At 37.2% G+C, this 11,485-nt stretch overlaps 1 protein-coding gene across 1 annotated transcript; it reads right to left on the bottom strand.

Annotated features, from left to right (window-relative positions):
• Nucleotides 1-233: 233 nt before the first annotated feature.
• LOC100256992 (uncharacterized) lies at nt 234-11,226 on the bottom strand. Its single transcript, XM_010652838.3, has 7 exons — nt 10,808-11,226; nt 9,583-9,638; nt 8,554-9,470; nt 7,568-7,766; nt 7,256-7,435; nt 2,277-2,653; nt 234-795 (listed from the first exon to the last, which is right to left on the bottom strand). The coding sequence occupies exons 1-7, from the start codon at nt 10,990-10,992 to the stop codon at nt 655-657; spliced, it is 2,055 nt and encodes a 684-aa protein (XP_010651140.1). The 5' UTR covers nt 10,993-11,226; the 3' UTR covers nt 234-654.
• Nucleotides 11,227-11,485: the final 259 nt, after the last annotated feature.

Genomic DNA, 11,485 nt, shown 5'->3' with positions numbered 1-11,485 from the left:
TTGTTATCCAAAAAGTGTTTGATGAAAGATAGATATTAAAAAATTAGACGATGTTTTGGATTCATGTTTTTAACTCCATTATTATTTGTGTTTGAATTTGCATATTGAATCAAGTGCTTAAATTTTAACACAATACCAACATGATTCAACAACAGGGAATACCATCCCTACCCACGTACACCCACAAAACAAATACCCCTCACTTATATGCAATGTCATTGGATGCGTCAGCATAGCAAATCAGCAATGGGCCTTTGTTCATCTTATAACTTGGAATAATCCACCAAAAGGCACCTTGGTTTCACATGTTAGCAATAATGCGAATTGAACAAGTCAATTGTTTCAATCTAGTTACTTGCCTCAAAAGTACAAGGAGGGGAACTGTACTTTTTCTCCAAAGTTTAAAAACCAGACTCCCCCAAGTCCAGTGTCAATCATCTATCAGCAGTAAAAGGAGTATCTCTAACAATGATCTATTTTTTCAGGTACAAAATCTGAAAGCAGCCTTCCTATACCTGACAAGAATCTTCTGCATCAGGGTATGCCGCATGATTTGATGAACACATTGGTCTGGTCCAAGTCCACCCTCGCTGATTTCTGCACCAAAACGGCTAGTACAAGCAAAACCACAAAAGTGGGATGACGTGTGAGTTCTCAATCTTCACTTTCTGAATCAAGAACTGGGAGGATGCACAGAGCAGAAGAACCAAGATGCATGCCCCGGATGATTCCCCCATAGCCGTACTTAATCCTGTGGCACAGAATTAAGATGGAATCCCATAGTGCAGTTCTTCCCTGAAAAACAAAGATCCAAATGTTACTACTAAAACTCACCTTGTGTGTCTGCAATCATATAAAGCACATAGATATTTTGCAAACATATAGAGCAAAGACAATAATACTTGAACATATGGCCAAAAAGTGTCTAAATAGAGCTGAATAGCAAAACTTGATTTTGTGGTTAACCTGAGTAGTTGGAATTAAGGCTTTGTTTAATTGAATTCTAAGTGCCCAAATGAGCATGAGCCCAGGAAAAGAAGCATCATAGCAGAGAAGACGAAGATTGACATTTATATCACTTTAATATAATGGATGATCAGTAATGAAATATCCATTATATAGGTTGATTAGAAACCGCACTAGTTGTGCCTTATCCTCCTCTCGTTTTTGGAACTTCATACCCACTCAAAGTGCAGCTCCTTATTAATTGAAGTTGTCACAATTCTTTAGTCACAAATAAATTGACATTTTTTTTATTCCAACCTAAATGGCAAGCATTCTCATATTGCCTATGACATTCATCATGTTAAAACTATCAATTTTCCTAAAAACTTAAAACTTGTATGATATTGTCTATATCACACAGTCTAACACCCTATCTCACATGTAACCTTCATTCTTGGGCTTACACGTGAGCTTTAATAAATTGAGTAAATAAACATAGAGTGGTAAGGTTTGAACACTTGACCTTCCACCAAATAAGGCTCTAATGCCATATTAGACAACTAATTTTTCAAAAAAGTTTGAACTTTTTAGAAAATTGGTAATTCAATATGGTATCAAAACCTCTCTTAACAGGAGTTCATGTGTCCGAGCCTCACCGCATAATATTTATTTATTTCTTCAATTTATTAAGCTCACATGTAAGCCAAAAGAGGTTGATTGTTGTTGTTTGCCAATGGGCTTGTGTGTCTCTCCACGTGCAGATATATGAGACCCGCATATGAGGGAAGGTGCTAAAGTGTATTGATCTACATCCAAATCCTATAAGCTTAAGCTTTTATGAAAATTAATAGTCCAACACATTTTATCCTCCAAGATCTTGCTAACGAACCACTGAAATATCATCATAATTTTGCACAATTTTTTAATGTGCTTATATATATCACATTAACAAAAGTTCCCTCAATTTAATTGGTGTAGTTACGTGTCAGGATTATGGCCTTGTTGAGCTGAGCACATGCTAGCTAAGAAATTACAACACATATATTGAGTTCTATGCTCCCTAATAGATTTCATTTATTTCAATCCCAATGCAAACGCATAATTATTATATACCATTAGCCATCATTTTAATTGGTGTAGCTTTTACATGTCAGGACTACGGCCTTGTAGTTTCATTTATTTCAATCATGCTCAAACATTTCAAGAAGCAATGGATATGTATTATTTTTGCCTTGGTTCCAGATAAAAATATTAATGGTAATCTAATAACCAGCATTAGAAACACCCAGTGCAATCACATAATATATTATTTATCATCAACCACCACCTACCTGAAGAGAGAACTGCAGCTTCTTATCCCAGTACAAGGCAAAGATTGGAGGGCTTTGCCTTCCGACAACCAGTATACTAGCTCCTGGGTGTAGAGTAGAAGGAACACCAGATGTGACAGCTATGTACTTCTCGGGAAACCTTTCCTTTGGAGGCAAAACTCCCAAGAATAAGGGATTTTTGGTAGACTGTGCTCCAATAAAAGATGTAGGATCCATGTGCAGTGTCCACTTAGGGTGTTCTAGGAAAGCACAGAATAGATATAAGAGCAAGTGAGAATCAGTAGGAAGCTCAAGAGTCCACTTCTTGTTCCTTTTGTCATAAACCTCTCCATTTCCGAGATACTCATAATTCTTCAAGCAGGTTCCATCAGCAAGCTCTGTGAAATTCCACAAGTGGGCAAACCAAGGTTAAATTGCATACACTAAGGGAACATTTGGCAAAACAATCTAATCACTTAATATGATTTAATGATTTAATAACCTAATTAAAGTCAATAAGCATATGTTCCGTACAATATTTAATAATACTACTTGAAGTTAAAATTAAATTAAAGTGATAATTTTGAAAAAAAAACTAGGTTTTTTCCAATCCAAAATAGTTTGTGCCTTCATCTGTTCAAACTCTTGGATCCTCTCAACTCTCTACCACAATATTAAGGTGCCGTTTGCAATTGATTGTAGGGCCTCAAAATCACTTTGGTTTACAACAAATATGTTGGTGAAAAATTAAAAAGTGACTATCAGAGAATTTGACCTGCTTTGGCAGCAGTTTGGAGAAGCAGGTAAAATGTGTTAGCCAAAGGTTTCCCATCATGAATTTTAATGATCACAAAACAAAAGATAAACATTTAATTATGTGCTTGAGTTTTGTTTAAGCAGGTTATATAATTGGCAATCAATCTTTTAAAAAATCAAATCAAGCCAAGGACACAAGACCATGCACCAAGGAAGAGCTTCAAGTCGATTTTTTTTCTTAGGTCTTAATACATGTGCGGTCGTCGAGGTGTGCTAAATTAGGATTACATATATATTTATTTTTTATTTTTTTATTATTTTTTTATAACTAAGGAACCTTCCATGACTAAGCCCCTCAAACTCTCCATGGGGAACCAAACCTTGGGGTAATGACCACACCCACTACAACCAGCACTGCATAATCCAGGGCTTTGAACCTTGGACCGTGCACCTCTACCACACATCCTAACATTTGTCCTAACCAACTGAGCACCCTGATGGGTAACATATATATTTTATAAATCACCTTGCACTTCAGTTTTCTTAAAACATATCAACCAATTATCCCTTAAATTTGTTCTAAGATTCTTTAAAATTGGATGAAATGAGACTAGATGAAAACCACAATGTTGGGGTGCAACAATGCTACTCTTAAGCCCGGGGGTGAGTCACTCAAATGATGGCTCTTACAACAGGCCTGAGGGGTGTGATGTTGAATGCTATAAAAGATTTGACCTACCCTCATTGAACACCAATTGGTTTTTAGATGAGATGGTTGAAGCTTGATCCAAGAATTATTATTAGGGCCAAGGGTCATGAGTTCAAGTCAAGGGAGTGTCCTGTTAAGGGAGGGATTGTTAGGGTGCAACGATGCCGCTCTTAAGCCCGGGGATCAGTCACCCAAATGATGACTCTTAGAACAGGCCCAAGGGATGTGATGTTGACTATCATAAAAAGTTTGGCCTACCCTCACTGAACACTAATTGGTTTTCAGATGAGATGGTCAAAGCTCGATTCAAGACAACTAATCGGAAGTGTCATTTAATTGGATTTCAAAAATTGTTTTGCAGTTTTATCTAGCCAGCCCCTTGACTATTTAGAGCTTAAATTTTCAAAAATGTCAACACTGGAAAAATCAAGGGGCTACCTAATTGAGCAAGGGTGTGAAGGTTGGCTGGGAAGTGGCTTCCAATCTTGGTACCAATTGAGGTGAATCTCAACCAATTGAGGAACCAACCAATTGACCATTACCATAACCAGTTGACCACTCACCTCCAACAGTCACTTTGCAACTCCATAACAGATAGTGCATGGTTGACTGCCCGATTGACCAACTGAGCTATAACTTGTGCCCGAAGACTAGTTTTAGCTTAGAACTCCTATTTAAAGTTGTTTAAACTCATTTATGATGTTACCAACTCTTGAAAATCATTCACATTATTAATTTAAGAGCTTCCATTCAATCTCTTGAGCACACCTACCCCCAAACTTACAAACCTCATTTACTGCACTTCTAGCATTTTTTCTTTTTCCCTTTTTTTTTTTCTTTCTTTTTTTTTTTTTTTTTTTTTATAATTGTATTGTACCTTATGTGAGGAAGATTTGATTATGTGTAAGGGATCACTTGAAGCTTGTAAAGGTCCATTGGAACCTTGAATCCAAGTGTAAGAAGATTGGGTAATTTTGGTTGAAGAAGTCCTAAGTCTAGTGAAAGGAGCCTCAAGCTTGGAAAGAAGCAAAAGGAAGTGAATGTAGATAATTTTTTTTTGATAAGCAAGCACATATATTAAAGAAGGCTAAAAAGCTGCAAAGCATATAGGGAGTATACGAGGCGACTATGACCTCTCAACCAACAAACAAAACAACCCAACCCCTAATTGGAGGCTAACCACTCTAAGAATCCTATTGGGGAATTCGACTCCATATCAATGTACACTTTAGCCCAACCTCAAATATTGTACACAAACGAAGTTTTTAACTTCTGAAATGCTAACACCCCCCCTTAAAAGCTAGTCTATTCCTCTCCTTCCATATTGTCCAAAAAATGTATAGCAGAATGGACTTCCACAATTTTTTCTTTTTTTTCCCCACAAAAGAGCCCTTCTAGCTACATAGAACCTCCTTTACAGATTCTGGAAAGACCCACTGAACACAACACAACACAAGAATGATATCCCACAACCCTTTTACCACTGTACAATGAATTAAAATATGATTGATCGTTTCCTCTTCACGCCCACACAAGAAACAACGGTTAGGGAATTGCCACCCTCTTCTCTACAGCCTATCCAAAGTGAGGACCTTCCCCCAAGCAGCTTCCCAAGCAAAAAAAACAATTTTGGTTGGAACTCTGTCCACCCAAACATTGCTATAAGGGAATTCAGCTCCTTCAGTATTTGCCAACACACTGTACGCTTTCTTGACTTTAAACAGCCCGTCCTCTCCTTCCTTCCAAAACACCGAGTCTTCCTCCAAAGTTACTCTATACTCCCTCAACTCAACTAACAAATTGCCCACCATACCCAACTCCCAATCATTAAAGTCCCTTAAAAGCCTTAAATTCCACCCTCCTTGACCCAAATTCTGATCCCAAGATTCCTCCATAGTGACATTCGTTTGGGCAGCCATGGAAAAGAGGTCCGGGAAGCCTTGGGACAGCACATTATTCCCGCACCAAGGATCTGTCCAAAACCTTATTTTATTGCCTTTTCCCACCTTGAACACCATATTTTCCCAACACCAAGTGGACTCCTTCAAGATCTCCTTCCAAACTCCAACTTCAAACACCCCATTTGCCTTCCTTGTCCTCCACCCAAAGTCCTCTTGCCCATACTTTGCCTCAAGCACTTTTTTCCAAAGCTCCTCCTTAGCACGCACAAACCTCCAAATCCATTTGCCTAGAAGAGCTTTGTTCAAACAAACAAGCTTCCTTAACCCCAACCCTCCCTTTTCTTTATCCACGCACACCACCTCCCATTTGACTAAGTGTGCTTTGTTCCCCCCATTGGCTCCTCCCCACAAAAAATCTCTTTGAAGCTTTTCAAGTCTTCTTGCCACTGATTTTGGCATACGGAACAACGACATTTGATACAAGGGAATGCTGGTCAGCGTACTCTTTATAAGAGTGATTCTCCCTCCTTTGGACAAATATTGGCGTTTCCAAAGGGCAAGCCTCCTCCTCACTTTCTCCTCCACCCCATCCCACGCGGAAGAGGCCCTATTAGACGCCCCAAGAGGCCCCCAAATAAGCAGCAGGCAGCTGTCCCACCCTACACCCTATTTCAGCAGCCATCTCATGCACCCCTTCCACCTCCCCTACCGGAATGACCATACTTTTGTCCAGGTTAATCTTTAACCCTGAGATGTAGATAATTGTCAAACTATTATTTTAAATTGACTATTGTATCTTCCATTAATTTCCTTCTACAATTTCTTTACATTTTTTCTCTCATTCTCTTCTATTCTAAAACCTTTTCTACTAGTATTTTGATTTTATGCTACTTATTATAAAAGGCAAAAAAATAAAAAAAATAAAATACAATTATGAATGCTTTCACTTGAATTCAGTCAAAATAGAGAAATGAGAACTTTTTAAAAATAAAACAATAATTACATTTTAATAATATAATAATTTATTAAATTAAATGTTGACTTTTATATCAAACTAAAGAAGTATTTAAATTTTTAACATCCCTATTTTGATCATTGTATATGTAAACAATAAGTTAATAATCTAGTTTACTAGACACTTATATCTTAGTTTTAAAACTCATAGGACCTTTGAAACGGTAATTTACCCAGCACCCAACTATTTCTTGTCACAACTAATTTTTCTTTTAACATAGCTAAAAGTGATTTTTCTAGAAGTAGCAACAATACTAAAACTGGCCCAAACCTTTCATCCCTTATTTCTCTCCCATAACCTTATTACTTAACATTAATAAGTGTAAATATATTAAATTTAATAGTTTTAAAAGCTTTTAGGTTGATTTTACCAAACAGCCTTGATTTTTAAAATAAGTATTAAGAACTAAGTTTTGCATCTACAAATTCAGCAAAATCCATATTAAATCATTTTAAGTCATTAAATATTTGAGTTTATATTTTTCTAGATGCCAACAAGGCGCCACCTAATGGTTGCCTTAATGTCTATTTCACTAAAATAATTATTTTCAAATGAGAAGAGGAAATCTAAAGTAGGCGATAAATGATAAGCATATAATGCAAGATTAGATTCTAATTACCCCGGATCCGTTGTACAGTATAATCTTCCCGAACACTGCTTTGTGGCAGCAAACCTTTAACCCACTCTCCTTTCATCAATGCATGAAGCCTTTGGTGCTCGGTGATGGCATCCACACACTCTTGCATGATAGGAATCATTGGATTCTGCTGAGGTGATTGTTGTATGTTGGACAACTTTGCTGCAAATGATGACAATAAACACATGAAATCCACCACAAAGATCCATCACAAAATCAATCCAGTAAGTTTAATATGCATACAATAGTCCTATCAAAAAATATGTATACAATAGTAGTGGTGGAGCAGCTTACGCAAGGAAACATCAAGAGCCTGCACAAGAGTTGCACGTAATTGATGAAGAAGCCCATCTTCATCAAGAGTAAATGTTGGTTGCCATTCCTTAGTCCTATCGATTGGAGACACAGTAGCAGGAGTTCCAGTAGTAGGCAAATCACTTCCCACTTGACTGATTGTAATAGAAATACCAAGTTTAGCAGCCGCTTGCATTACCTGCAAACATGATAATTTGACCATAATTAGGCATAAGAGGGATATTGTACAGAAAAAAAAAAAAAAAGATCTCATTATCATCCCATTAGATCTTTCAGCTTTTCCAATCTTTGTCGGGAGATCTGTGTGATCTTGCAATGCATATACACCATGCTGGTAGACTGTTGACATGACCATTGTTCACATTCTCAATTTTTAAGGAGCTTATGATTATATTTTTGTATTAAACTAATGCTTACCATGATCTCTTAGATTATTTCTTTATTCCTTCAGAGATTACCAAAATTACCAGATGGTGCAACAATTTTACAATGCATCAAAATCAATACAATTTTTTTCTAAATCTTTAAAGTTTAGAACATTGCCAACTTTTGGATATACATGAAACAACATGGTGCAGAAAATTGAGTATTTTGGAACTAAACATGAAAATCCTGAATGCTTTTAGCAGTTTCCAAATTTGTTATGAAGTCTCCAACTCACTTATAATCATTCCCTAGAAGCAGCATTTGCTTCTGTCCTTTCTAAAATTAGTTATAATTTCTCCTAGAGAACTCCACATTAAATTTTACTAGCTCTCAAATGCTATTTACCAAAAAATCCTTAAATTCCCCGTATTTGGAATTTTAAGTGATTACTGATTGTATTGACACTCAAAATAATTATTTACTAAATGCATTCAAAACAAAATAGTTGTTACACACAATATACATTTTACCAAACATGGGGGACCAACAACATGAGGATGAGAGAAATGAAAATGCGGATGGTAATGATGATGACTGACCTGATTATGGCTGGTTTCAATTTTGCTAACTAGAGGATTGAGCAAAACCAAAGAAAACCATTGCCTAAGACGGTCACGCCACTGCTCAATTTGAGGATAGATGCCTAAATGATCAAAAGCCTCAATTGCTTCTTCCATGGACATAGGTGGTGGAAGCTCACCCTCTCCCTTTTTAGGGGGAGTGCTGAACTTCTGGGAACCAGGGGACATCCTCACAGACCTTAATGGTGTACTCCTTGTAGCTCCAGAAGCATTGCCTGAACTGGCAATGGTACTAGGACTGGTGATGCCGAACCCATTAATGGTAGGTGGTGGAGTTGCCAGTTTTCCTGCTGATTCGGTGATTTTCTCATTTACATCTGCCAAGAACCGCTCAAGCTTTTCTTCTGTTGTTATCTCTTTAGTGAAGGAGCCTCCCTTATTTGACCAAGGGGTCAAGGCTAATGGATCCATACCTGGTGAAGTCTGAACAGGAGGTAGCTGTGATGTGGGTCCAGGGACAAGATATAGAGAAGATGGAGAAACTGGTGATTTAGATGGAGTACTGAGAGAGCGTAACTTATTCCCACTACTGCTGCTTGACTTATCAGTGCCAATTCGAGATGCACGATTTGAACTAGCAACTGGAGGATGAAGTGGAACAAGGGCATCTGATGAAACAGACGGCAAATGAGATTTGGATTTAGGGGGCTTCTTTGAAGTTTCAGACATGACCTGTTCAACCTTTGGCCTGATTCCCAAAAGCCCTAGTTGACGATTCGTAAGGCATGTTTGATCCTTAGTTCCCTTAGAGGGAGATATAACCGATACACCAGCAATATTTCTTGCTCTTCGCAAGTAGATGGCTTTGAAAAGGGCAGAAATAGTTCCAACAAAAACTAAGCCTACCACTGTCTCTATTACCTTGGCAAAAAAATCTGAAGCACAAACACAAATTTTGGAAAATAATAATTAAGAAGAAAAACTATAGCAATCAGAGGACGGGGTTTAAACCAATCAAAGGGACAATCTTCGAACTATATAACTTACAAGCTGCCTCTTGGGAAATATTTTTGACTCTCAATTTGTTGACAAACCCATTTTCCCTTCAAGAATCCACAATAAATGATTGTGTTAGCCACATGAAACTCAAAACTAATCAACCACAAAACACAAATGTAACCAATACCTTAAAAAAATATATTTCCCAATTTTAATTAACCCTCCATTCAGTTGCTGAAAACAATGAGGAAGGATATGGCACAAAATTCTGCACCTTGTGCTTTCCAAAATTACAGCAAACTGAACAGCCGTATTCCACTTAGTTGAGAGGTAATCATTTAGGTTCCAAATAGTGACAATCATGGATAGTTTGTTCCAATTAAAAACTTGATGAGAAAAAGGAAATGTGTTCATACAGAGAGATAACACTACTGAGCATTGTCAATGTATGATAACAAAGTTACATTATTGAAATTTTATCTAACATTTTATCTGAAAAATGTTTCCCAGGAAAAAGCTACATCGAAAATTTTACTTAATATTTGTCTTAATAAAACTGGCATGCCCATCCCATTATCTAGAAAATATTCCCCAAAAATTAGAAGAGGAAACCCATTTTATGCCATTCCAAAGAAATGCAGAAGTCTAATTTTAAAAAATAATAAATAAATAAAGCACAAAATCAGATGCCTGTACCATTCTCAGGGAGGACATTTCTTTTTCGACCTGTTTGCTATTAAGTAGTTGGGTTTACACATCCAACTGTCCTTGAGACATTTTCTCATGTTTGGGAGGGGGGGGTTAAAAGGGAAAAACTATTGGAAAACCCCCAATTACAATTGTTCTTGTAGAATCTAAATTACGTTTTTATAAGAGCCAATTCTGTACCACTTCAACACGATAGAAAATGGTCTCGGTTTCTAAATTTGGGCTGTCGTTGCCAGCTTTTTTCATCTATTGTTATATAGATTCCCCAATACCGTAAATGATCACAAAACCTCAATAACAACTAGCCTCATATCCCATCACAGATACATAATTTTCCCTTGATTCTTTCCACCAGAAAAGTTGACCTTAAACCCCTGACAAAACCCTAACCTCTAAAGCACTAGAACAAAAATCTTCACATATCATGCTAAAATTATACAAACCCTAGTTTCTAAAAAAACAAGATTGCTGAAACAATACAAACCCTAGACTCAAATCAAGCTGCAGAAACAAAACGTATTGAAGAATTAACATCTCCAATGCACTGCGTACAGAGAGTGAGTACCTGGAGATAAAGCCGAGAAAAGCAAAGGCCGAAGCAGTGGAGACAAGGAAGATAGACAGGAATGTGGACTTCGACGGCCGAAGACTGTTGGCGGTTAGGACTGCAGATAGGGCTGGGTTCTGATACACCGAAAACTTTGAAGGTTTGGATGGGAAGGAGCTCCTTTCTCTTCCTCCCCCGTCCATTGTGAATGTTGACAAGTATTTTCTTTTGATTGTACGGAGATTAACTCTTCTCACTGCATTGTCGAAGGTTTTTGATGCAGAGTAGGTTCTCAGAACCGCTTAACACATTCAGTTTGAATGTGAGACCACTTGCTTTGAAAGCCAAAACGCACCGTTTTATCAATCCCCACTATTTTCTCCGCTTTATTCGAAAGCTATAACTCAGGACAGTACTTTCCTCCGTTTCTGCTTTTTCCTTTTTATATATATATATATATATAGGAGAATTGTGATTTATACCGAGGTGGGTTTGGAAATTAGCCCTAAGTCCTCCTAACCCGTATAATTGGGCCCAAAACCCAACAAAGTATTGCAAATTGAGATGAAGGATATTGACATTCCATAAACTCAGTAATGCCCTTAGCTAACCTAGAAAAAAAAATAAAAAATAAATCATGTTGGAAATACAATTTGCAAAATGGATTACAAGTTTAGCAATTAAAATATTTCTTCT

The sequence above is a fragment of the Vitis vinifera genome, chromosome 6 (assembly GCF_030704535.1).
Source record: "Vitis vinifera cultivar Pinot Noir 40024 chromosome 6, ASM3070453v1".
NCBI classification, from domain to species: Eukaryota; Viridiplantae; Streptophyta; class Magnoliopsida; order Vitales; family Vitaceae; genus Vitis; species Vitis vinifera.
The sequence above is the reverse complement of the archived record's forward strand: the minus strand, read 5'-3'. Positions and strand labels throughout refer to the sequence as shown.